General features: G+C 58.5%; 2 protein-coding genes across 6 annotated transcripts in view; one reads left to right on the top strand and one right to left on the bottom strand.

Annotated features, from left to right (window-relative positions):
• Positions 1–442: 442 nt before the first annotated feature.
• Fgfr3 (fibroblast growth factor receptor 3) lies at positions 443–14,598 on the top strand. 3 transcript variants are annotated; one of them, XM_026380389.2, is made up of 18 exons: positions 443–514; positions 883–1,093; positions 6,940–7,209; positions 7,374–7,427; positions 8,475–8,644; positions 8,726–8,849; positions 8,936–9,126; positions 10,753–10,897; positions 11,359–11,549; positions 11,697–11,842; positions 12,192–12,313; positions 12,389–12,499; positions 12,579–12,769; positions 12,915–13,037; positions 13,113–13,183; positions 13,397–13,534; positions 13,677–13,782; positions 13,916–14,598. In XM_026380389.2, exons 2-18 carry the CDS (start codon positions 985–987, stop codon positions 14,060–14,062), a joined length of 2,409 nt encoding a protein of 802 aa, XP_026236174.1. In that variant the 5' UTR covers positions 443–514; positions 883–984; the 3' UTR covers positions 14,063–14,598. The 3 variants fall into 3 exon arrangements, with proteins under 3 accessions (XP_026236174.1, XP_026236173.1, XP_026236172.1); XM_026380388.2 differs by having other exon boundaries at positions 11,694–11,842; XM_026380387.2 differs by lacking the exon at positions 10,753–10,897 and adding an exon at positions 9,932–10,082.
• A 3,566-nt stretch (positions 14,599–18,164) lies between these two features.
• Letm1 (leucine zipper and EF-hand containing transmembrane protein 1) overlaps positions 18,165–26,416 on the bottom strand; it is a 40,443-nt gene continuing 32,191 nt past the window's right edge. For all 3 annotated transcript variants that reach the window (XM_026380375.2, XM_026380377.2, XM_026380376.2), the window contains 4 exons: positions 24,599–24,733; positions 22,882–23,069; positions 21,932–22,070; positions 18,165–20,928 (listed from right to left, as the gene is read on the bottom strand). In XM_026380375.2, coding sequence (XP_026236160.1) covers positions 20,779–20,928; positions 21,932–22,070; positions 22,882–23,069; positions 24,599–24,733 — 612 coding nt within the window. In that variant the 3' untranslated portion in view covers positions 18,165–20,778. The remainder of the gene's footprint in view (positions 20,929–21,931; positions 22,071–22,881; positions 23,070–24,598; positions 24,734–26,416) is intronic.

Raw genomic sequence — 26,416 nt, 5'->3', positions numbered from 1 at the left:
GTTCAGCGGCCACTTCTCAGTGAAGCTGCCCGCACTCCCCGTTCCCCACTGAGACCTCCCCTGTGAGCGGGTGAGCACAGTCCCAGCGCGCCGGGGCTGCGCTGTGCGAACACAGGCCTCTGCTGGGACTCGCTGCGCCCCCGCGACAGGATCGCCCTCCGGGCCCCGCCCCTGCTCCCACGCCCTCCAGGACCGCCCGGCGTCCCCACCCGGACCCGCCCCCGGACCGCCCCCGAGGAGGGGCGTGTCCCTGCGCCCCAGCGAGCCGCGCGGGCGTGTCTGGGGGCGTGTCCAGGGGCGTGGCGGGCGCGGGCCGTCCCCCACTGGCTGCCGCGCGCCGGGCAGCCCCAGTTCAGTGCTCTGTGGCGGCGGCGGCGGCGCGGGCAGCTGGCGCCGCTCGGTACCGTTCCGGCGCACGGGCGCACGGGCGCACGGGCGCACGGGCGGGTCGACGGCCCAAGGGACCCGGCGAGCGCTGCCCGCGGGCTACAATCCGAAGTGGGAGCCGCACTCAGTGAGTTGGGTTCCTGTGGCCGCCAGGTTGGAGCGGGGGACCAGGCGGGCTCTTGGAGAGGCCCGGCGGGCGCTCGGAGGGCCCGGGCGAGCGGCGGGCTCGGATCTGGAGCGGTCCCTACGACGGGGCCCGGCCGGGAGCCGGCTTCCCGCTCTGGAAAGTTTGCCGCCGCCGCCGCCCTGGGAGGGCTCTGCGGCAGCCAGGGAGAGAAGGAGGAGGAGGGAGGGACCGCGGCGGGGAGGAGGCGGCCGGCGCCAGGCGGCCCGTGAGCCTTGGGCGGCGGCGGCGGCGGCGGGAGGGGCGGCCGAGGGGCGGCGGGGTCGGGGCGCTGGCCCCGGCCCGGGTAACGAGCTGTTTTCCTCCCGCAGACTCCGGAGCGGCGCCCACCTCCTGCGGGAGCCCGAGCCGGGCCGTGGGGGACAGCATGTCCGCGCGCGCCTCCTGAGGACGCTGCGGCCTCCGCCCCCGCCATGGGCGCCCCGGCCTGCGCCCTCGCACTGTGCATGGCCGCGGCGGTTGTGGCGGGCGTCGTCTCGGAGCCCCCGGGCACAGAGCAGCGCGTCGTGCCGAGAGCGGCAGGTAAGGAAGCTGCAACGTGCACCTAGATGGGCCGGGCGGTGGCAGGTAGAGGCGTCGGGGACCCGGACAGGGCCTGAGTGGTGAGAAAGTTCCGGTGGAGTGTCACTGCAGGACTAGTGTCGGGTTCTGGTGTCCCTTTCTCCCGAGATCGCAACCAGAGCCGACGCGGCGGTTTATGGGGTTACTGGAGCCGCAGGGCCACCACCCAAGTGCGAGGCGCCAGACTCCCGTCCCCCGCGACTCCCCAGCCAAGGTGCGGTCGAGAGGGCGCGGTGGAGGTACCACCGAGTTTCCACTGTTGCCCCTCGGGCGCTCCGCAGTGGAAACTTCCTATTGTTGGTGCCCCCCCCCTCCCGGGGGCCTCAGTGCTTGGCCAGCGTCAGCTAACGCAAGAGGTTGGACTTTGGAGGTGGCTAGGAGTGCGTAAGCCGGAGCTCGGCCTCTGCCCTTCAGTAGCCCGCGTGATGAGGTGACAGCCTCCGGGCCACCACCGCCCCCTCCCTGCTCTCTTGCCCGGGGGTCCAAAGGGTCTGCCCCTGGGTGCTCACCCAACACCAGGCAGGGAGGGCTGTGGGTGGTGAGGGCGCAGATGTCAGGGTTGTGGGGTCGCAGACGCGGGCTGGCGGTCAAGGTCCAGCAGGACGTCGAGGGTCAGCAAAGAGAGCCTGCAGAGCAACTGGAGGACAGGGTGTGCCAGGCCCGCCCAGCACACGCTTTCGAACCTGAGGCGCGGCGCGCGCAGGGGAGCATGGCGGTGCTGCGGACTGCTGGGTGGAGGGTTGGTCTGGCTGGCGACCGCTCAGAGGGAGGCCTTCGCCCCGTGAGCCTTGCCCCACCCGGGCCGAGGCCCGAACAGCCGCTCCTTTGTACCCGGGCGGCCACAGACCGCGCATTGATGGCGGCGGCCTCGCGGGGAGGTGCGAGCTGCGCGGCGGGCGCGGCGGGACGAGGCAGATGGTGGTGCGCCCCTCCCCGCGCCCCCGCGCCCCTTTCTCCGGCGGCGGCTGCAGCCTCCCGGAACAATGTCATTTTTTTATGAATGAAAGTGGGCCCGGCGCTTGAATGTGCGTGTCATTCAGCAGCGTGACAGAGGCCGTCCGGAGGTCAGCGCGCGCTTTTAGCGCCTGCTCCGACAGCCCAGCTTCCAGGGCGCCGAATGGGCGGCGGTGGGGGGCCGCATTAGCATGCGCATTCAGATAAAGATATTACTCCCTACGCCCGGGAATGTCAGCGAGCCGAGAGAGGAGCGGCGAGGGGCGCCCGGCCCGCTGCTGGACCCCGCGGCTCGGACGCACGGTGGCCTCCCCGCACGGCTCCTTGAGCGCCGGCAGGGTGCGCACAGGCTCCTGGCGCCCGCGCCCGGCGGTACCCCCGCCCCCTCACTAGAGCTGGTGGAACAGGTAGGGAGTTGATAGGTCAATAAACTTAATCCGGTTCCTTAACGAGATGGGCCAGCAGTAAAAATACAAAGACCTCGTGAAATTTACAGAGGTCCCTGCTGGTGCTTTCTCCGGGAACATAAATTATGGAGGTGGAGCCGGGTGGGGTCAAGGGCAGTGAGGAGAGGTTTAGCCACTGGACTGCTCTGGCCACCTCAGGCCCAGCAAGGGCAACCTCCATCCTAGCTGGACCACGTTCTTTGGGGAGGCCCGTAGGAGGTCGGGAGGTTAACCCTACCCCAGCTAGGAGCCACCTCGAGGGAGTGCAGGTCTTTCCCCAGAAACTAGGTCCTGGCTCCAGCCTCCCCCACTGCTCCTGGGCCCGGCTGGACTTTGAGCCCTGTAGGCCTCTGGGTGGTTCATTAACCCTGGCTAATCCTCTGCCCTTCCAGCCCTTGTATTGTGACTAGGAACCCCCTTGTCACCCACACCCCCTCCTTGTCTTCAGGTCTCACTTAGGACTGGAACCGATTGTGGGTGCTTCTTTTATAGTTGAGTCGAGAAGGGAACCAAAGGGTTTGAGGTCTTTGGGCAAGGTGGCCTAGGATCTGCCCAAGGGTTAGGGGACCTGCTTGGGCTCAGGGAAGAGCAGGGGTCCGTCAGGCCTTAGTCATTTAGGAGAAGCTGTGAGCCAGCCCCCTTTTGTTTGAGGGGGTGTATGCCTAGACCTTCAGGCTGCCAGCTGTGGGGCCAGGTTCGGGGTACCCTCCTGGAACCTCAGGCTTCTCACCTGTCCAAGAGGACTGAGGACCGAGGACCGATAATGGCAGGATTGTTTTGAGGATTAGCCTGGATAATCCCCATAAGCCCTCATTAGCCCACCCGGTCTCCGGATCCCTTTTTTTCCCCCCTGACTTTGTTACGAAACTTTGCGGAATGTCTCCGGGTGGGATGGGAGGGGAAGTGGAAAGCCAGACCTTTGCTTTGCCTTCAGGGTCCCTTGGGGCACTGCCCTTCTTTTAGGCTACCTTAACCTCATACCTGGCACTGTCTCCCATACCTGGGCTTCAGACAGTGTCCTGGGCCAAGCCAGAATGCTTAGCACCCCCTGAGCTTGGGGTGGCTGGCTTTAGAATCAAGTGTGAATTTGATGCTAGTTCTGCAGGGTGCATTGGGCCTCAGCTGTGGCGACTCAGCACTAGGAGAATGGTTTCTTGGGCAGGAGCCATGACCCTCCTCAGCAGGCTGGCTTGGCTGTAGCCTGGGGCAAGACACCCAGGCAGAAATGCCCCTCACCCCCACCCCTCTTCACCAGCTCCAGCATGTAAGCAGGTGAGGTGGCCTTCCTGGGTCCCCAGGCCTACAGGGTAGTATTTTTGAATTGGGTTACAGTGGTGGGAACTGAGGCTCAGAGACGGGGAGACCCCAGGCCCAGCAAACCCTGCCCCCAGAACACATGCTCCTCCAGCTCTGACTGTGAGCTCTCTTTGGTCTGAGGTGCTCTGGCTGGGTTCAGCTCCGTGGGACATGGGGACACTAGGTGCTGTGAGGCCTACGCGGCAGACATCATCCCCACAGGCATAGCAGGAGCACCAGGGGCTAGAGTGGGCAGGTGGTTCCTTGTTGATGAGGAAAACCTTCCTGCCTCCTGGTGAGCATGGGGGCCAGGCTGGGCATTTGGGGGCTCTGCTGCTGCCTCCCCAGGGGGAGATAGTGTCCACTCAGGCCAGTCACATTGTCTTTCCCTTGGCATCTCCCTACCAGACTCTCCTAACCCAGTCCCTGCAGGTCAGCCCCAGGCCCTATGGGCCCTGGAATGTGATCAAAGGAGGTGGAGACTCTATTGCCTGAGGTCGCTCAGTTGTCTCTGGCCTCTCCTGGCACCCCGCAGCAGGGTGGATGGGCAGGTCAAGGGTCAGCGATGGCTGAGTGCAGGGCCCCTTCCCTTCCCATCCTACACCAGCAGCCATCTGCATGACCAACCTGGGGCTCTTCCGGGTCTCCTCCCAGTTCCTCTCACTGGACCAGGTTGAAGCAAATACTTGTGGGGATGGCTTGACCTGCTGTCCTTGCCCAGACCAAACCGGAACCAACTGACTATTGCCTTTGGCCAAGGCCTGAAGCTGAGGCTACTACCAGCCTGTCCTTGGCCTTCTGGGGGGCCTCAGCAGCTCCAGCACTGGGTGGTCCCCACAGGACATACCAGCAGGGATGGAGGGCTGGAGGTCAGGCCAAGAGCCCACCTGACTGCGGGCCCACCAGGGCTAGCCTTAAATTATGGTTCCCTGTGGGATGCAGGCTCCCATAGGTATTTCAGGGGCTGAGCGGGTCCTTTTGGCTGGATCCCATGGCCCTGGGTGTGTGGGACAGGCAGAGTCATACCTTTCCAGGGAACCAGGGACTGGTGTGGCCAGAGTGGGCAGCTGGGCCTTGAATCTAGGCCACGCGTCGGCAGAATGACAAGTAATGGTGCAGCGTCCAGCTGGCTAGGAAAGGTCTGCCTAGCAGGACCACCCGCCCATCCTGGGCCCCAAGCCCAGCTACCCCCATGCAGGCGTTGTATGCCCTGGCAGGGAGGCCTGGGGGTGATGGTCAGCCCTGCTGATGGTGTGTCCCTGGTCTCAGGCCTGGGGGCCCATCAGCAGCTAGGCAGTCCCTGGGCCAGGAGGCCAGAAGCCACCTTTGCATACCTGCCTGGTGCTGCGCTCCCACCCCAGGCTGTCAGCCCTCAGGGCAGGGCCTGGGCTCCTCACCTGCCCTAGACTTCAGCTCTGAGCACTCACCTGATGGCTAGACTGCTTCCCCTCCCTGTCTGTGGCGGGGTCCAGGCCCCCATGCAGGCAAGAGCCCAACATCAGCCACTCTCCTGGGCTTACCCAGGCTCCCTTGTACCTTGAGGGCTGCCCTTGTACCCGAGGCTGTGTGGAGCTCTGTGGAGTGGAGGGGTCGCCACTAGCCAGTCCCACTGCAGCTCCCTTGCCTGGCCACCTGGGGTGGGGCTTGCCTTGCTGGCTGCAGCCACTGCCTTGCGCCTGGCGTGGAATAGGACCCATCGGACCTACTGACCTGCATTTCCTTCCTTCTTATTGCCGGGGCAGGGGCTGGTCCCTGGCTCTCCATGTACACTGCTTTATTTTGATTGTTTTAAACTTTAAAATTTGTTCTAATTAGTTATTCATGACAGTCGGATACATTTTGACATTGTACCCAAATGGAGCACAATGTCTCCTTCCTCTGGTTGAACTTGGTGCAGAGTCACACCAGTAGTATGATCATACATGTATATAGGGTAATAATGTCCATCTCATTCCACTGTCCTTTGTTGAGGGCCACAGCTGAGTGGAGTTGGGGTGGCACCTGGCATTTTGCCAGAGGGAGTGATTGAGAGGTGACAGCCAGCCATTGAGATGATGATAGTTAAGTTAAGCTGTGTATTCAATTGTATACAGACCCCTGCTGTCCGCCTCTTTGGAGTTCCCAGGAATTCCTGGGGAGTTCCTGTTGGTTGGTGAAGGCCCGGTGGAGGGAGTTCGGTGGAGGGAGTTCGGTGGAGGGAGTTCGGTGGAGGGAGTTCGGTGGAGGGAGTTCGGTGGAGGGAGTTCCCGGTTGGTGTGTGGTGTCCCTGGAAGGGAGTTCGGAGGAGTTTGGAAATAAAGTTTGTTCCGGCTTGAGTGGCTCATGATTTGTGCCCAGCCAGACTGCGGCAGTCCTTCCCATCTCTACCCCCTCCTTGCAAAACCCAAAGTCCTTCAATCCCCAGCTCCTCATTATGGATTAGCACTTGCTTATCAGAGAAAACCTTTGGCCTTTGGTTTTTTGGGTTTGGCAGGGTCTTCTCCAGCTCCTCTGAACTGCTCTTGAAGCTGCGGTGAGGGCTGTGGGTGAGGAGAGGGCCTCCTTGGGAATTGCTGCATCCCCTCCTCTGAGCTTTATTTTAGCCAGAGGTTGATGTAGTGTTGCTTGTCCTCCCTGCTTTTGTGATGGTGGGCCCAGAAAGGATTTTGCATTTCCAAATGGTAGAAAAATCAAAAGAATAACACTTAGTGGCACTTTCTTCTCCCCCGGCATTGGGATCAGACCCAAGGTGAATGCACACTAGGCAAGCGCTCTGTCACTGAGTCACACCAGCCCCCTTTGGAATACTTTGAAATTAGAATTTTCAGAAATTCTATTGGAGCACAGCCATGCCTAGCCACTTAGGGATTGTCTTTTGAAGGCAGCTTTGTACCCCAGCGCAGAGTCGAGTCCTGGGAACAGAGACTGGTTGGCAGAACTGAGAGAGTTGATTCCCCTGGGCCGATTAGGGGAGGTTCTGGCCCCTGATTGGAGTGTTATCTGGCAGGACGTGGGCTCTGGAGACAGACCCTCCCACTCAGGACCTCTGTAGCTGTGCTGGGTTGCTGCGCAGGTGCTGGGCGCAGGATGTCTGATCCCAGGCTTCCCTCAGTGCTGCCTTTTCACCCACAGAGGTCCCAGGGCCTGAGCCTGGCCAGCAGGAGCTGCTGGTCTTTGGGAGTGGGGACACCATGGAGCTGAGCTGTGACCCACCCGGAGGTGGTCCTGTGGGTCCCACCATCTGGGTCAAGGATGGCTCGGGACTGGAGTCCTCGGGCCGTGTCCTGGTGGGGCCCCAGCAGCTGCAGGTGCTAAACGCCTCTCGTGAAGACACTGGGGCCTACAGTTGCCAGCAGCGGCTCACACAGCGCGTGCTGTGCCACTTCAGTGTGCGTGTGACAGGTAAACCCTGTGGGTGTGCAGGCCGGGGCCAGGGGGCGTGGCTGGCAGGGCAGTGAGAGGCCAGGGCCAGCCCCGGCAGTGTGGCTGCAGCAGCCCTGCCCCGGTAGGGCACCTGGCTGGGGGCAGCTGCGGCTGGGCCCACTCACACTCCTCCTGTACTGCAGATGCTCCATCCTCTGGAGACGATGAAGACGGGGAGGATGTGGCTGAGGACACAGGTGAGACCAGGGGCTGGGCACTCAGGGCCTGCTTCCCTCTGCCCAGCCCTGGCCACCACGGGCAGGCGAGACACCTCACTAGGCCTGGGGGATGACCTCTGTGGGCCAAACCAGGTGGCTCTGGATGCTTGGCTCTGAGCTCCAGGTGGCCGTGGGGTGGGAGAGACCCATGCTCACATGGGGAGGCTTGATACAGCATTCTGGAGAGGCGAGGCCAGGTCTGGCCCGTGGGGACTTGGGGTTGGTTCTGGGTGAGGGGCTGTCCCAGTAGGAAGATGGCTGAGGGACATATGTGCCCAGGGATTGAGAGCCCCTGGGGTGACTGTCACACTACAGCAGGAGCAGGTGGCTGTGCCCGGGTGTTTCAGTGGGCAGCTGTGCGTGTACAAGGTGTGTCCCTGGGGCAGACAGCAGTGAGGTCCCTGTGAGCAGCAGTCACCTCCCTCCTTGGTCCAGGACCTGCTGCCTCCCTTGTGGGGGGCAAGGCCCAGCATCCTAATGGGTCTGGACGAGAAGGCAGCACCCGTGCCCCCACCCCCCTCCCAGAGAAGGAGAAAACCCAGTGGGGGTTGGAGGTGGTGGCAGTGGCCCTGGGCACCAAGGCAGGGAGGAGCAGAACCTCCAGACTGCCATCCTTGCCAGACCCGGCAGAGGCCTGGGGGCTGATATGGCCTGGCTGCTTCCCCTGCTCTGCATACTCCATTTCCTCCTCCTAGAAACCATGTCCCAGGGCTCAGGGCCTGCTGGGCTGCTGGCTGGGTCTTGGGCCTCCCTCAGGTGGCTGCCTATCCCAATGTGCCCTCCTGGTAGGGGCCTCCCTGGACATGCCCCCAGGCCAGAGCCTCTCAGCAAGAGCAGCCTCTTGCATGGAATAGACATGGCCCAGTCTGAGGGTGTCCAGTCCACAAGGAGGACCCTGAAAGGCCAGCACACCCCAAACAGGAGGGGAAACAGGCTAGAGGCTTAGCAGGAGCCAGCTTTGGAAGGAGTGAGGTGGACCTCATCTCCCTGCCTCCACTGTGGCCTCACATCCACCTGCACCCACAGGGGCCCCTTACTGGACTCGGCCAGAGCGGATGGACAAGAAACTGCTGGCAGTGCCGGCTGCCAACACGGTTCGCTTCCGCTGCCCAGCTGCTGGCAACCCCACTCCTTCCATCTCCTGGCTGAAAAATGGCAAGGAGTTCAGAGGGGAGCATCGCATTGGGGGCATCAAGGTGGGCCCAAGGCAGGTCTGGGGGCCTGGCAGGACAGGGCCTGCTGCTGCTGCTCACCAGCCGGTCCCCTGTCACCTGCAGCTGCGTCATCAGCAGTGGAGCCTGGTCATGGAGAGCGTGGTGCCCTCCGACCGCGGCAACTACACGTGTGTGGTGGAGAACAAGTTTGGCAGCATCCGGCAGACGTACACTCTGGACGTGCTGGGTAAGGCCAGCCGGGCCTGGGACTTGGCTGGGTGGCAGCCAGCCAGGGCAGCCGAGCCCCTGACCAGCCTGCTGACCCCTCTGCAGAGCGCTCCCCGCACCGGCCCATCCTGCAGGCGGGGCTGCCAGCCAACCAGACAGCCGTGCTGGGCAGCGACGTGGAGTTCCACTGCAAGGTGTACAGTGACGCACAGCCCCACATCCAGTGGCTCAAGCATGTGGAGGTGAATGGCAGCAAGGTGGGCCCTGACGGCACGCCCTACGTCACCGTGCTCAAGGTGGGCACCGCCATGGGGGCTCGGCCAGGGTGGGAGCCTCTGGAGGAAGGTGGGGCTCAGGGCCACACTGGAGCCTGTGGCCCTGTTTGCTCTGGGTTGGCCTCAGCCCTCTGGAGCCCCACAGCTTGGAGCTGGCCGGCAGGAGGCCTCTGGGTAGGCTTGAGCTCAGGTGACAGTGATGGTGGCCCAGGGCAAGAGGCAGCTGCCGAACCTCCCAGCACCCTCGAGGACCTCACACCTGGACAGCCACTCCCAGAGCTGGCCCAGGTGGCTGTTGCCAGCCGCGTGGTGTGGCACCGCTCGCCACCCGCTGCCTTTCCCTGCCCTAGCTTGGTTCCCATGGCTGCGGGGTGGGGGCCACCTGAATGGGGATGGTTGCAACACTGGAAGCCCAAAGAGAAACCTCTGTTCAGAGACAAGCGGCCTGTGGGGGTGGGGCGGCACTTGGAGCAGGACTGGAGCCAGAGTCCAGAGAGCTGGGACAGGCTGTGGGGCCCTGTCCCGTGGCGTGGGCATGTGGGAGCATGTGTGCCCTCAGGAGCGTGTGTGCCCTGGGCCCAGCCAACACTCTGGGCCTAGGCGGGGGCTGGCTGAGGGGTCTGGGCTCTGGGTGGAAGTTTGGATATGGAGAAGGCGCATCCTGTGAAGCCACAGCCCATCACCTGTGGGTCTTGGCGCCTCCTCTAGGCAGCCCGCGGGATGGCGCAGCCCCATCCCCTGCCTTCCTTGGGGCTCTTCTGCCTCCTGCCTGGTGTCCAGCTGGGCTTCCTGGGGTGTGCCTGAGCCAGGTCTCTTGTCCCCGCAGTCCTGGATCAGTGAGAATGTGGAGGCGGACGCGCGCCTCCGCCTGGCCAATGTGTCGGAGAGGGACGGGGGCGAGTACCTCTGTCGAGCCACCAATTTCATAGGCGTGGCCGAGAAGGCCTTTTGGCTGCGTGTTCATGGGCCCCGAGCAGGTAACAACTCTGTCCCACGCCTGCCTGGCACACCGAGCTCCAGCTCCAACGCCCCGGCCCTGTGCCTGCCTGCACGCCCTTGCACGTCCCCTCCTGCTCCCTCCACCTTATGGCCGCACTCTGCTTGTGGCCAGCCTGGCAACGCTGGCAGCCCAGGCCCACGACTGTGAATGCTGGCTTCAGACTCCTGGCCTGTGCTGACCCCTCCTGTACCTGATGTGCACCCCCAGAAGGTCCTCAGAGCCTGTCAGGGGCTGAGCCCCACGCGGAACATCCACTCTTGGCCACTCTTTGGCCACCGACTCTGCCTGCTCGCCTTCTGCTGTCCGTCTGTCTATCTGCCTGTCCACCTGTCTTCCATCTGCACCTCTCCTCTCTGCACTAACCCTGCATGCTGCCTTTGAGCGGTGCCATGCTGCCCGCCTGCCTGACGCTCAGCTGGGACAGAGGACTCGCCGGTGGAGGGACTGGCTTCAGGCTCCATGCCAGTGCCAGAGCACGAGGCGGAGGGCCCTGGGCCGTGGCCGTGGCCGTGGCCGGCCGTGGTGGTGGCCAAGTGGTGGTGGCAGTGTTTTCCTTGCAGCCTGGCTGGATCGTCGCTGTGTGGACTCTGCTGCGGTGCCCGTGGGCGGTGCTGGCGCTCGCCTATCGCTCTGTTCTCTCTTTATAGACGGCGGGCGCTAACACCACCGACAAGGAGCTAGAGGTTCTATCCTTGCGCAATGTCACCTTTGAGGACGCGGGGGAGTACACCTGCCTGGCGGGCAATTCTATCGGGTTTTCCCATCACTCTGCGTGGCTGGCGGTGCTGCCAGGTACCTGCTACTGCTGCTAATGGCTTCGCACCTGTCCTTGGGCTGGCTCAGGATAAGCCAGAGCTGCAGGGTGGGGCAGGGCCCTGCCTGCGGCTGCCCACCACATGCAGGCCTCATGCCCGGCCTGGTTCCTGGCCTGGGAACATCAACCTGGCCCGTCCTGGCCCACGTTGGGCCTCCCCTGCACCCCCAGGTCCCCCTGCCCTGCTCTGGCTTCAGCATTTCCGGGTGCTGGGTACAGTGGTGCTGCTGCTCTGCTGGGCTGCTTCCGTCCTGGGTCTGGGCCTCTTGACTCCACAGACGTTCTGACTGCAGCATTTGGGCCTGTGGGGCCATGGAGGCCTCGGTCCCTAGCTCTGGTCCCCCTGGGGGCTGAGCCCTGCCTACCCCACTGGAGCTGTGGCTCTGGCCCTGGGGCTCCTGGGAGGCTGGGCCAGGCCCCAACGCCGGTGTCTTTGCAGCGGAGGAGGAGCTGGTGGAGGCGGACGAGGCTGGCAGCGTGTATGCAGGCGTCCTCAGCTACGGGGTGGGCTTCTTCCTCTTCATCCTGCTGGTGGCAGCTGTAACACTGTGCCGCCTGCGCAGCCCTCCCAAGAAGGGGCTGGGCTCCCCCACTGTGCACACGGTCTCCCGCTTCCCGCTCAAACGACAGGTAACAGAAAGTAGATACCAGGTTCTGAGCTGCTGCCGCCCCAGCTCCCAGAGCCGAGCCTGCTTTGCCCTGGCCTTGCTGTCCCTGGGGCTGTCCTCCCCGACCCCCTCTGGCCCCCCACCAACCTGCCTTTACCGACCCAAGCAGGTGTCCTTGGAGTCCAACTCGTCCATGAACTCCAACACACCGCTGGTCCGCATTGCCCGGCTGTCCTCGGGAGAAGGTCCCACGCTGGCTAATGTTTCTGAGCTTGAGTTACCTGCCGACCCCAAATGGGAGCTGTCCCGTGCCCGGTCAGTGGTGGTGAGGGATGACGTGCAGATGCCTGGGCCTGGCAGGGGTTCTGTGCTGGGTGGTGGGACAATCACTGTGTAGAGGCCCGATTGACTTTAGGCTGGAACTGGGCTGGGCACAGTGGCTTTTGAAAACAGGGCAGCTGTTGATGCAGGTGGAAGACCCAGACCTCTCAGGGTCTCAGGGTGTGTATGTGAAGGGCCTGGCACAGGGCAAGAAGCTTGAGGGTGCGGCCCTAGTCTCAGGAGCTAGGGCACAGGATAAGGCTGGAAGGCTTTCTGGAGGCGAAGCCAGGCCTTGAAGGCTGTGCTGGGCCAGGGTGCACCCTCAGAGCCTCTCTGCTTCCAGACTGACCTTGGGCAAGCCTCTTGGAGAGGGCTGCTTTGGCCAGGTGGTCATGGCAGAGGCCATTGGCATCGACAAGGACCGTGCTGCCAGACCCGTTACAGTGGCGGTGAAAATGCTGAAAGGTGAGAATGGAGACATCAAGGGGCACCTGGGTGGGCTGTGGGCGCCACTGCTTGACACCCCACCTCTCGGGACAGACGATGCCACTGACAAGGACCTGTCGGACCTGGTATCGGAGATGGAGATGATGAAGATGATTGGGAGGCACAAGAACATCATCAACCTGCTGGGGGCCTGCACGCAGGGCGGTAGGTGAGGGGCCGGCTGGACAGGGCAGGCGGCACCCTCCCTGGGCCTGGTGTCCCCTCTGAGGCCCTGTGCTTGCAGGGCCTCTGTACGTACTGGTGGAGTACGCGGCCAAGGGCAACCTGAGGGAGTACCTTCGGGCGCGGAGGCCGCCGGGCATGGACTACTCCTTCCACACCTGCAGGCTGCCTGAGGAACAGCTCACCTTCAAGGACCTGGTGTCATGTGCCTACCAGGTGGCGCGGGGCATGGAGTATCTGGCATCCCAGAAGGTGAGTGGGCAGGAGGCACAGGCCTTCTGGGCCGAGGGGAGGGTGACAGACCTGCTGGGGTGGAGACCCAGGCCAGGGCATCGCACAGCGGGGCAGAGGCGAGGAGATGCCAGAAGGCTCTGCTCATCCCTGGCCCCTGCTCCAGTGCATCCACAGGGACCTGGCTGCCCGCAACGTGCTGGTGACTGAGGACAACGTGATGAAGATAGCCGACTTTGGCCTGGCCCGTGATGTGCACAACCTCGACTACTATAAGAAGACCACCAACGTGAGCCTGGCCCCGGGTGGGCGGGGGCTGGAGCCAGAGGTGCCTGGCAGCCAACACCTGCTCTTGTGCTCCTAGGGCCGGCTGCCGGTGAAGTGGATGGCCCCCGAGGCCCTGTTTGATCGGGTCTACACCCACCAGAGTGATGTGTATGTGCGCCTAGGGGGAGCAGGGAGCCAGGGACAGAGCAGACTCGGGTGCTTCCCACACAGCCCTGGGGCAGTGCGCTCTGCACTCCTTTGCTCAGCCGCCTCCCCTCGGCCCTTGGGCCCTGTAGTCCCTGGTGGCAGGTGCTGGGGTGGGGCTGCTGACGGACTGGGCTCTGGGATCGTAGGGCAGACTGGCTTGTCTCACTTCTGCAGCTGGTCCTTTGGGGTCCTGCTCTGGGAGATCTTCACCCTGGGGGGCTCGCCGTACCCCGGCATACCCGTGGAGGAGCTCTTCAAGCTGCTGAAGGAGGGCCATCGCATGGACAGGCCAGCCAACTGCACACACGACCTGTGAGCACAGCATACTCCACGGGCCCCTGGGGGTTCCTGCTAGGGCCTGGGCGCAGCTCCTGTGGTGGGTGGGGGGCTGGTGGCCCTGTGTTTGCAAGGTGGACCAGGCTGAGGGGCTGGGCCTGAGCAGCCTTGTCCCTAGGTACATGATCATGCGTGAGTGCTGGCACGCAGTGCCCTCCCAGAGGCCTACCTTCAAACAACTAGTTGAGGACCTGGACCGCATCCTCACTGTGACGTCCACTGATGTGAGTGCCAGCCCCCTTCTGTCCCCGATGTGGCTGTTCTGCTTCCCCTTGGGAGTGTCCTTGGGGATAGCCTGAGCACAGCTGGGGTGGGGCTCATGCAGGACACAACACTGACTGGTTCCATTCCTGGCAGGAGTACCTGGACCTGTCAGTGCCCTTTGAGCAGTACTCGCCAGGTGGCCAAGACACCCCCAGTTCCAGCTCCTCAGGGGACGACTCTGTGTTTACCCATGACCTGCTGCCCCCGGCCCCACCCAGCAATGTGGGCCCTCGGACGTGAAGGGCCCTTGGCCCTTAGGCCAAGCCCCATCAATGTGAGAGTGGATCCCAGCCTACAGTGCTGCTGCTGGTGTACAGTGGACCTGGGCCCAAACCCAGGGTGGATGGGCAGATGGACATAGATAGTTCGTGTGTGTGTGTGTGTGTGTGTGTGTGTGTGTGTGTGTGTGTGTGTCTGGCGGCCCCCAGGTGCAGAGGTCTCCTGGGGCCTGCGCTGCTATACAGTGATCTCCTGACTCACCACTGCCAGGAGCACCAAGGGACCCTTGTTTTGGGGGACCAAATATGGAATGTAAGAGTGCCTGGTCCTTCACCACCACCCCATAAGAAGCACCACAGGCCAGGCTGGACCCAGTGTCCACAGTGGGCCTCAGGCCCTCCAGTGCCCAAAGCTGAGCTGCGGGGATGCCCTCTGTGGCAAGCCTCCTGAGTGGCACCTTGTGCCTGGGGGTGAGTGGCAGCTTCCCCACCTCCAGGCCTCCCCACTTCCCACCCTGCCCCTCCAAGACTGAAATTACGGGTATCCGAAGGTGGGAGCCTCTGCCTTCTATCCGAAAGTTTTATTCCAGAAATGAGTGTACATTTATATAAATAGATGCTGTGTATATGATATATATACATCCATACCTGTAAGAGTATCTGTGTGGAGGGAAGGAATGCTGCGGGGTACGGGGGCATTGCCTGATGGGGGAGGCCCCTTGAGGCTTGTTCGGGAGGCAGATGCAACACAGGGGAGCAGCAGGCTTTTCTGGCACCGCAGTTTTGTTTTAAAAATTGTACTTGGACCCTGTATATTTGTAAAGCTATTTATCAACCCCCAGAACCCTTGCACCCCACCCATGTTCACAGCATTTAGCCAGCACATGGCAGAGAGTAAAGTCTTAACTTATTAACAGCCAAGGCTTAGCCAAGTTACCAGGCTGCAGGAGCACGTGCAGCTGCACAGGAGGCTGAGCCTCGACGGCAGTCGGCCAGAGGACCTCCTTGAGCTGGTGTTTCCTCTGGCCTCCTTTGCAGGGGAACTAGCTTTCTATAGGGGCTTTCTCTAGGAGATTTATTTTTTGTACTTCAAAGCGAGCTGGTATTTTCATACAGATTCCAATGGCTGCATGTTCCAGGTGGGGGCCACTTCCGGGGGTGGGGGGCGGGGGCTGGCCCTGCTTGCAGGTTCAGATGTTATTAGATGCTACAGTTTATATATATCTATATATGTAATTTATTGAGTTTTTACAAGATGTATCTGCTGTAGACTTAACACTTCTTATGCAATGCTTCTAGACTTTTACAGCCTGGACTGCTACCTTTCAGAGCTTAGGGGAGAGAAAGCCGTGAATTCAGTTCTGTTACTTTGTGTACTGTTAATGGGCCCCAAGCTTGGGTGGCTGCCTCTTGCTGGTCGCTGGTGGCTCAGGGCCTGCTGCAGTGGTCAGAGGTGTGGCTCATACTGGGGAGTGATTGTCAACCAGCAGATATACTTTCCAGACAATAAAGAGAAAGGCCTGGTCCTGGTCCCTGCCTGTGCCTCTTGCCTTCTGTTGAGATCTTGGCAGCTCTGTCCTACTTCCTGTCAGGGACAGGTTCTGTTCTTTGTTCCCAAGCGAGGGAGGGCCCACTAGCCACTGAGGGAACAGTAGTAGCCCGGGTGGTCCCCAGATGGAGGTGCGGGTCTCCTCAGGCTGAGGGGCCTGGCCATCCAGGCCATGCTTTTAGAGGGTCTGCAGCCCAGGCTTCTGGCTCCCACACCTGGAGATGTGAGTCCTGGGTAAAGCCAGGGTGATAGTGTCCAGTGTGTCTTGGGGAATGGGACCTGACCCCAGCCAGCAGAACCTCAGGCCACGGGAGGTCTGGAGGCTCCAAGAGCAAGGAGGCTTCAGGCAAGTTGGAATTTTCAGGAGGGGCCCTGGTGGATGTGAGGAGGAAGCTTTTTGGCTCTGCCGAGCTCCCTGGCTGCCACCCCTCCTGAGGGCTATGGGTCCAGGGGTTATGTCTAGGCACTAGCTGCTAAGGCCTGTCCCGCATCACCCCACTCACTATGTGGGTTCCCACTAAAGATGTAGATGAGCCTCTTGATTTAAACCCTACACACCGGTGGCCACACCCCTATTCCTGACCACCTTCCCTCCTGGTCCAGGCCTGCTACCCACCACCACCAGGGCTCCACTGGTGCCATGACCCTGTGACCCTGCAGTGACTACTTTGGCTGAAGCCGTGCTTCTGGCCTCAGCTGGTTGGGCAGCTCCCTGGCCAGAGAACACCTGGGCTGCTTCTGAGTCCCCAGGAGCCTGTTAAGTCAGGACCCCTTGTTGCTGCTTGGTGGGCCTTGACAACTGGGGTACACAGGGCTACCCACAAGTGGGGAGTAAGCCTGGGAAACCTTCCTAGAGGAGACAGGAGAGGGCTGTTGCGCCCATCCCCCACTGTCTGGTCTAGGTCAGATGGTGGCCCTAGATGCACTGGAGCTGAGCTGGTGCACTCTCTCTCAGGCTCTGCTTTCTGCTGGTCCAAGTGGGCCCTCCAGATGAGGGAGCTGGATAGGTGAGGCTACTTGGTCTTGGGTCTGATTCAGGGAAGCACTGTAGTCTGGGGGCAGGCTGCCTGCCAGTGACCTCACAAGGAGAGCCAATCCTCCAACCCCCCAGAGCCCTGTCCAGAGACCCCATGCTGGGAACAAGGACACTGGACTGGCCATGGGGACACCTTGGACTGACCAGGACTGGGAAGCAGAGGTCAACTGGAGGAGGACTGCTGAAGTTCCAGCCTGGAGAGCAGAGAGGGGGTGCCAGGTGGGCTTGGGCCAGAGGCAGTGCTGTCCCCCAGCTGGGCTTAGCATTCTTGCCTGGGCAGGCAGAATGTGAGTGGGGCGCCCCCTGGTGCTGCACTGCACCCTGTTGCTGCCCTGAGGCCTCTCTCCAGCCTGTGCCCTGGTGAACCCCATAGGCTCTTGGGAAAGGGGGCTGGCCAGGGGAGTTGGGGCAGGCCAGGAGCCTGCTCAGGTGACTCACACCACTGCTGGCCGCAGAAGGAGGGCACTAGACAGTCATGAAGCTTCCTGTGGACACCTCTGCCCAGTGAAGGAACCCCTTTTTGCTGCCTTGCTGGCCTCTTCTGGTCTAGAACAGTCCCTTGCTTTCTGCTGATGAAAGCTATGCCTTCTGAACATGGCTGGTGGCCCCTGCAGTTGCAAGATTTGCTCAGGCCAGTGCTGGGAACAGGAAGGCTCCCAGCACTGCAGGCAGCCCTGTGGCTGTCCATTTCTCAGGGCTGGGGTGGATCTCGGGTTCCCAGGGCCATCAGCTAGAATTCTTGGCTAATGAGCCTCCCCAGAAGGCTGGGAGGTCACTGTGTTCTGCATGAAGGTCCTGTTCTTAGTGTCACCCCGACCAGGCACATGAAGCACATTCTTTTCTCAAGAACCCCTGCCTGCCACCCACTGTTGGCCCTCACCTTGTTTGGGTCACTGTGTCTTTGCTGCAGTTGACGCCCTCTGTGCTGGCTGCTTCCTCCTTGGGTTGATGTCCACCAGCAAACACAGCCCACCCCAGCCCCAGAACAGGCACTTCTTGAATCCTAGTGCCCTGTTGTGGTCCCTGGACTTGGGATGATTCATAATGGTGTACAAATAGGCTCCGGCCCAGGCTTTGTCCCTGGACAACTCTCCTGTGGTGCCCAAGGCTGTCCAGCTCAGGCTGTGTCCCAGGACACAGACCCCAGGGCCAAGGGGTCTAGGGAGGCCCCCAGCAGTGGACCCAAGTGTAAATGCTGAGATAGGCTGATGCCCTTGAGCTCGGGGTGGGGTGCCGAGACCTTCCCCCTGCCAGGCCACCCCAGGGTAGGGATCTAAAGATGGGGCTGCAGTGTGAAGACTGCCCCCACCTTCCTGGGGATCCCCTTGGGTAGGGTTGGGCCCCTTGATCCTCCTGGAGCACCCCTCGAAATGGTCCAGCCCTCACCCACTCAGGATACCAGGACCACCAGTCTCAGCCAGGAACAATCTGGGTGCAGGGTGCCTTGGCTCTCAGGACTGACTCCCTGAGGTCTGTGGGTTGGGGAAGGCTTCCTTAGGCAGTGAGTTCACCAACCTAGACAAACCAGCCCACAGCAGACAATCATCAAGTGGCACTTTATTATATCATTTCCTCACATCGAATGGTGTCTGAAACATCACCACATAACCTGTCAGTGTCATAAGACAAGGGGACATGGGTCTAAGAGGTCCCACAAGGAAGAGGCCTGAATCCAGGGCCTCAAAGGACACAGCCTCAAAGGACAAAGGCTCCTCTGGAAACTTGAGTGTTGGGCCCACAGTGCCGTCCTGAAGGCAGACACTTAAGACGGCTGAGTTTCCATCTGACTTATGTCAAATGGTTCAGAAATATTACAGGAGCACAGCCTTGATGTTTTAATAAAATAAGAATACCATTTCTACAAAAGGTGTTTACACAGAACCCCAGCTGGGGGCCCATGGGACCCTGAAAGGATGACAGAGAACTTGCTCCCCCATTGCGTTCCCAGGAGGAACCACCCTGCTGGCCAGGGGCACAATAAGAACCACCTGGGGGCTGCTTTTCAGAAATTACATGGTGCCCTTCACGTTTAAAAAGCTACACTGTGATATTTCAATGGCCTCCGGATGCCACACACGGGTTCCCAGTGCCTGCATGAGAAGTGGGTGTGTAGGGCGTGAGGAGGGCACGTCAAACTGCTGTGCTGGGAACTCTGCTTCACAGGCATGGACACCCCAGCTCCAGGAAACACAGGAAGGTGGAGTGCTCAGGTGCAGGGCAGGCACAACCTATGGACAGCTAGACACAACCACCATGGCAGGTCCTCATCATACAAGGCCCTGGCTTCTGGATCCATCATTCCTTACAACCACACCCAGACACCGACTTGGCTACAATAAATGATTCCGTACAACAAAACACATCCAGAATGGCATTGGGGAGAGGGCCTGCAAACACCGCATGTGCACCCACCAGAACCTCCCACCCATACGTGTGCCACCACGCAGGTCCGAATGGCACCTGGAGGCGCGCCCACATCCCGAGGCGCTGCTTGACCAGGGAGGGCAGACTCCAGAGCAGAGGGGATGACAATACTGGCAAAGCCACGCAGGACGAGGATACAGCTGATGGGTCCGTAGTGCTGCTCACAGGAAAGACGTCCCTCCTGTGGGGCATATTTGGCAACCAGAGCTTGTCCTCAAAAGGAAGGACACTGACAGCTCAGAGGCTGCTGGAGTGTGGGCAGGTGACTCATAAAGATCACCCCAAGGCTAAAACACTCCCTTCTCCAACGCCTGAAACCAAGCCCTTCAGAGCCCCATGGCTTCTGACTGTCTCCAGGTGAGACTGTACAATCGGATTCCTATTCTGTCAAGTTTCTTCTTTAAAGGCCAAGGAAAAAGCCAAGTAACTGAGAAACTGACATCTCCGAGTGCTGCAACCCCCTCCCTGGCTAGCTTGGCTTCATGGGTCCTATGTCTGGAGCCCTCCAGAAGGACACTCTTGCTGGCAACGCATAGCCTCAAAGGACAAGTGCAGCTGTTGGGGGAGCAGGAAGGTGGAGAGGCCACAGGACACCCAGCTCTGGCCTGCCCACATGGAACTGTCCCTGACAGGGCCATCAAGTGTGAAGAGGCTGCTGGCCACCAGAGCCCTGGAGACACCACCCAGCCCCTAAGTACATGGGGGGCACACTGCAAGCCCCTCAAGATGCCACTGCTCACTCACATGACCACCTTCATAAGGACTTGGTGGGGCCATGCAAAGGCTGAAGTGCAGAGACCATCTGGGTGCCCTGGCCCAGGAGGCCAGCTGTGGGCGATGGCCCCTCCAGCCAGGTCCTCCAGCGGGCAGGGTTTGTTTCACAAGGGAAGCCATCAAGGGCCCCACATGTGCTCCAGCCAGAACCTGCTCCAGCCAGGCTGTGGTGAAGGCCTAACCCTTGGACCCAACAGTGTGGCAATCACCTGGCAAATGATTCCTTCTCAAGGGCTGCACTGGTGTGTCTCCCCCGCACTTCATTCTGGATGTTACTCCTGAGTCAGACTCTCAAGTGCAAGCTCAGGAAACACACCCCAGGATCCACTCAAGACATGGGCACTACTGTCAGGAGAGGCGCTACTTCCAGAGGCCACTGAAGTCACAGACGCTTCTGTTGAGAAGAGTCACACAAAGATGACTCTGAAAATGCGGGAACAGACGATCTATTTACACAGATTTTTAGGAATCAAAGTTCACAGACCAGCTGAAGGATCTTCAGAGCTGAGGAGGGCTGTGCTCCTGTCTGATTCTTGCCCAGCACCTCTGAAAACATGAGGTGCATCCGTGCAGTTCTACTTGGGCATTGGGAGTCCACATGGTCCTCACTCTCAGGGAACAGAGAGCACAGGTCAGGCCCTGAGATGGCACAGGCACGTGCAGGGAGGCGCCCCTGCTGCGACTGTCGGTGGCCTCTGTGGGGCCACTGAGTACTACACTAGATGAGTCCAGACACAACTCCCTGGAGGCTCCCAGATTGCAGACTGACTTAATCTTCATGGAATGATGAAAATTAAAAATTAAACTTGATTACGGAAGTTTCTGACTTATTCCAGACAAAATATTAGATCTGCCACTAAGATCACGTCAAAGCAATCACTCTCACATCATCCCACCGCAGTGGTGCGGGAGGAAGAGGACGCCCATGGGGCTGTGTGTGAGCTCGGCACCTCCCTTAGTTCTTCACCTCTGCAGCCTCCTTCTCAGCCTTGCCCTTGGCCTTCTCCTTCTCTTCCACCTTCTCCTCCTTCTCCAGCACGGCCACAATCTCAGCCACCTGGCTAGTGGAGATGTGGACATCTTCTTTGTCCACCAGCTCGATAACCTGCGCACACGAGAGGGCTCAGAGGGGCTGCCTGCTCTTGCACAGATGGCCTAGGCCATCTTCTGGTTTGGAACCTACTTGTTGCACAGCATGCCAGGGCCCCAGAGCACCAGGGTTCCCCGGGGAGCCAGAGAGCAGAGCAAGGCTGCTGACATCAAGCCCTGCCCTGGCCAGCGAGGCCCCACCATACTGCTGGGGGCCTACCCTGCATGGGGCTTCCCCAGAACATAGGGTGCTAGGTTGGGGCACATGCCCCTCTGCTGTGAAGACTAAGGAGGGAAGGAGGGACGGTGCTTAGCATGTAAGTCTGACAGTGCCTTGCTTTTAAATGGAAGTAAAAGAAAGTCGGCAATGTCTATGGTTATGTTTGAAAAATCACTACCTTGCCAGGTGCACCAGGACCATGAAGGCAGTGTTTTTTCAGAAGCAGAAATGATTAAGTCTCACCCCTCAGATGAGAACCCAGACTTCCCATCCAGGTCTCCAGGGCTGACCTGGGGCCCACCTGTTGTCACCTCTCAGGCCTCAGGCAACCCCAGACGGGTGTACTCAGCCCCACTACCCTGCTTGCCACAGGTGCAAGCTCCACACTGTGGGTGGAGCAAGAAAGGCAGACACTGCCAGCCTGGAATGTGGCTGGTGTCCTTTTCTAGGATTAGCTCCTGGCTTCCTGGACCAAAGCCCAGCCAGGCCCAGGGTCCCACAGGCACGGCAGGTGGCCTGCTCTAAAGGGGCCTTCTCAATACCCTCTCCTGGACCTGGACACTGCCACCTGTCATAGCCAGCCAAGTCATGGTCATGACAGGCGACCTCAGGGCCTTCAGGAGGGTCCATCTTGCTGTTTCATCAGCACTTTCTACCTCTGGCAACTCACTTCCTATGCCAAGGCCTGAGGGACCCCACCTCCTGACAGCCCCCAAAAGCAGCCCCTCCCTGGACTTGTGGACATTGGAGCAGAAGAGCAGCCAGCCACCCTGCCCGATTCAGTCCCACTGAGACCCACCTTGACGAGATCATCGATGTTGACCTTGCCATCCTTGTTTTCATCCAGTGCTGAGGCCAAGCTCACCAGCTTGCTTTCTGGAATGTGCTTGATTTGCTTCATGGCGCTGATGAGCTCAGTGACGCTGACAACATTCTCCCTGGGAAGCACAGCCTGCATGTGGCCACCACCTTGCCCTGCCCTTGGAACCTCACAGCCACACCCAGCTCAGACTCTTAGCCCTGACTCTGATGGCCACGTGTGAATTGGCCAAGTGTGAATTGGCGGACAGGAAAGACCTCTGATAGTGAGATTCCTCACACCCTGCCAAGAGCCCCGCCCTTTCCTTGGGGTGCATGACCCTGGAGTGCATGCCTGGAACAGGACCACTGGGTCCTTGGGCCCCTGTCTGCCACAAGGACAAAAGGTCGATGAGCCTCTGGGTTCAGGGGTGTGTCCCAGCTACCAGCCTGCTGTATCGCAGGGTCTGTGGTCTAGATGGTAGCAAGCCACACACACAAGCACAGCTGCGGCTGCAGGAATCTGGAATACACTGCGGTACAAGGCAGACAGCCCCATGATGGCATCCCTTGAGTGTGGGGGTCAGAGAGAGGGAGGAGGCAGGAGAGAGCTTGACTGTTTGGGCAAACAGAAACCGAATGGGGCTGAGGCTGGACTATGAAGGGTAATGCTGGGGAAAGCAGTAGGGGGACATCAGCAGGGAGGTAACAGGTCCAGGAGTAAGCTACCCAGGTGAAATAGCATCAGAATGTAAAAACTCAGGTGTGAAAGAAAAAACTATGAGCAAAGATGCCCCCAGAGTGGACCCCAGCTCCCAGGTGATATCAGGCAGAGCCAAGATGTATACTCTGGAGTCAGAAAGGACAGAGCACAGATCATAGCAAAGTGCCTGTCAGCTGCAGGCTTGGCCTCCCTGGGCCCAGAAGCCTCTTCTGTTCATGCCCACTTACCCCACAGCTGAGCCCTGGGCAGGGCCCAGCTTGCCGGCCTGCTGACCCGTCTCTAGCTGTGCAATCAGGCCATCGATCTGCCCAATCATCTGCTGCACGCGCTTTGTTAGTCTCTTGCTGGCTTTAGATTCTTCCACTAATTCTTCTTCACCGGTCTTAGAAAGCTCCTTCTTGATCTCTTGCAAGTCCTAAAAAAATTATTTGCAGTTATAAAGTCTATCTTTAAGGCAGGTGGGGGCGGGAGCTGGGCACGATGGTGACCACACCTGTGTGGTCCAGGCGACTCAGTAGGCTGAGGGAGGAGGGTTATAAGTTCCAGGGCAGGCCCAGCAACTTAGTGAGGTCTTATCTCAAAACATTAAAAGGGCTGGAAAGTAGCTCAGTGGTAAAGTACTCCTGGGTTAAAATCAGTACAAAATAAATAAAAAAGTGGGGATCTTATATTAAATTTAACTTGAAAAAGTCATTAAATCCATTCATTTGGGCTAGGGGTGTAGAGCACCTATGAGACAACGAATTTGATCCCTAGCACTGCAAAAATAAATACCAACTCCTCCAAAAATGCATTCATTATACAACAACAGAAAGTTGCAAAATCTTATTCCTTCCTACCAATCAAATAATTTTTTTTTTTAAACCAGGGATTGAACTCAGGGGCACTCAATCACTGAGCCACATCCCTACCCCGATTTTATATTTTTTAAATTTAGAGACAGGGTCTCACTGAGTAAGTTGGTTAGCGCCTCACTTTTGATGAGGCTGGGATTTTGCACTTGCAATCCTCCTGCTTCAGCCTCCTGAGCCGCTGGGATTACAGGAGTGTGCCACCACATCTGGCTGGTTCTTATTTTTTGAAACTCATCTTCCTTCATATTTGCTGAAGAATAAAAGAAATGAAGCATTGAGGAAACCTAAGTGTTTCCCCCTGAAATTCTAATTCAGTGCCCCCCAAGGAGGGACAGGAGCGAAGAGTGGAATGGGAACAAGACACCATCTCACCCAGTGACAGATGCATGGTTCCCATGGAGAAGCCCCCCAGAGGGACGGTGCTCCTAAATGGCAAATTGGTTTTTACTAATCTCAAAACTTGTTACCTTTCCCAATGAAGCTGTGAAAATAATTTTTTTACATCAGATTAGAAAGTAATATCTATAAACCAACCACTGGTTGATGTAGGATGTTGCTCAGTGGTAGAGCACTTGGTAGCCTTGAGTTTGATCCCTAGTACCATAAAAGGAAGAGGGAAAAAGAACCACTATCTAAGAAAAGAAAACCGTCAACTGGGTGCTGGGTGCACACCTGTGATCCCAGCAACACAAGGCTAGAGTGTCTGTCTCAAAATACAAAATAAAAAGAGGTCTGGGGATGTGGCTCAGTGGTAGAGCACCCTGGGCTCCACTCTCTTTGGGGGGAGTTGTGAATGAAATTAAGGTTCTGCCTGTCGAGGGGCCAAGTGGCCATGTGACACCTTCATTTTCAGACTTGGCAAGGCTACATTCACGCAGACAGTGGCACCTACAGCAGCCGTGGAAAAGCTCTGGAATAAAACTAATTTCAGATTCCCTCTGAAATTTCCCTTATCACATCTTTGACAGATATCATTAAATCTTTTGGCTGATAAAGCTATTATTTCAGTCTCAGCCTTAGCAGCAAACCCTACCCACCCCTGATGTCACGGGGGAGCAGCTGCCCCACCACGCCCACCCATCCTGTCCACCTCATTGTAGTCCTGGACGTCCTCCTTCAGCAGCTCCAGCTCCTCCTTTTCCTTGGTCAGAGATGACTTCTGCTCCTGCAGCTTGGAGCAAGCGTCACTGAGGACATCAATTTCTTCCTGAGTTATTTCCTCTTCCTAGGAAAAGAGCAAAACAGGTTTAAGTGAAGGGACACAGTGGCTCCTCCTGCAGGGAGCTCGCACCTTATGGGCCAGTACCTGGGGGTAGTCTCAACTGAGATGGAGCCCAGGTGGGGCTACACTGGCCTGAGCGCGTCATTAGGCACATTCAGCGTGATCCATACGTGTACCTATGAAGCGCACACCACTGGACAGTGAACATGCTGGTCAGCCCAATACCGGCTGGCCTCCCCAGGACTTCAATCCTCCTCATGCCCAATAAGTCAGCCTATATCTCCAGGGTTTTACATAAGAGCAGTCGCCAGCACTTCCTCCTCTCTGACTCATTCTGAGTCATTATGTGGTGTCAGTGTGCTTTTAACCCGAGCAGCTAGACCAAAGCTTGTTAGTGTACTGACCTACTGAGAGACATGTGCTTTGTTTCCTAAGCTCAGTGATTACAAATAAAGCTGCTCTGAATGCTCAGGTTCAGGCTCCTGTGGGAAAATGCCTAGGAACGGAAAGGCTGGTAATTGGTGTGGTGTAGGTTTGTCTTTTTAGGAAACTATCAAAGTGGTTTCCAAAGTGGTACAACTCCTCCACATCCTCACCAACACAGGATTGGGACAGGCCAGTTTTGTCTTCCCCCACAGTGCTGGAGATGGAACCCAGGGCCTCTGCTTTCTGGGCAAATGGTCTACCACTGAGCTCCATCCCCAACCAGTCTGACTCCAACTCTGGTTGTGCTAATAGGGGTGTGGTGGCATCTCAATGTGCTTCTCCTTTCCTGGTGGTGAATGAAGCACTTCAGGTGCTTAACTGGCTAGCTGCATGTCTTCTTTGGTCAAGTGTCTTCAAATCGTTTGCCCACTTCTGAAATAAAATTATTTGTTTTTTATATATTCTAGAAACAAGTCCTTGTCAGGTAAATGTTTTACAAATATCTCACACTGTCCATGGCTGATCTTTTCACTTTCTTAAGAATTTCTTGAAGCAAAAGTCTCCAATTTTGATAAATATATTGATTTTTTTTCTCACCTTTATCATATTTTTTTGTTGTACTTTATCTACTGCTAAATCTAATATCACTAAAATATTCTCCCATGTTTCCTTCGTGGAGTTTTCATAACCCTTTCTAGTTTTTATACACTTCGTGGAGTTTTTATAATCCTTTCTAGTTTTATAAGGGTCAATTTTTTGCATATGGCTATCTACTGTTCCAGCACAATTTGCTGAAAGATTTCCCTTTCCCTACTACACCGTCTTGGCACCTTTGTAGAAAACCTACTGACCCTGTCTGTCTAGGTGCTTTCTTTTCTATTGGGCCTATCTCTTTACCCGTTTTACGGCAACATCACACCTTTTCATGTGTGGTGGTGCTGGGGAGGGAACCTTCGGCTTCATGCATGCTAGCAGGTGTGCTCCCACTGAGCCACGGGCTGGCCCCACAACACCTCTTGATAACTGAGGCTTCGGTAAGTCTTGGTGTTAGGGGATAATTATAGATGAGTGGGAATACAAGGTTAAGGTTAAGGGGACAATTATATGTGAGTGGGAATACAAGGTTAATACAAGTCAGCTCACTGTGCTGACCCCCCCCCACGTATTCTCTTTTCCATGAAGCAATTTACTTGCAGCCCTGCCTGGCCGAAATGAACAAGCTGTGTCACATTTCTCAGCAAACTACATGTTAACTGCAAG

Source organism: Urocitellus parryii, chromosome 10 (assembly GCF_045843805.1).
Source record: "Urocitellus parryii isolate mUroPar1 chromosome 10, mUroPar1.hap1, whole genome shotgun sequence".
Taxonomy (NCBI): Eukaryota; Metazoa; Chordata; class Mammalia; order Rodentia; family Sciuridae; genus Urocitellus; species Urocitellus parryii.
The sequence above is the reverse complement of the archived record's forward strand: the minus strand, read 5'-3'. Positions and strand labels throughout refer to the sequence as shown.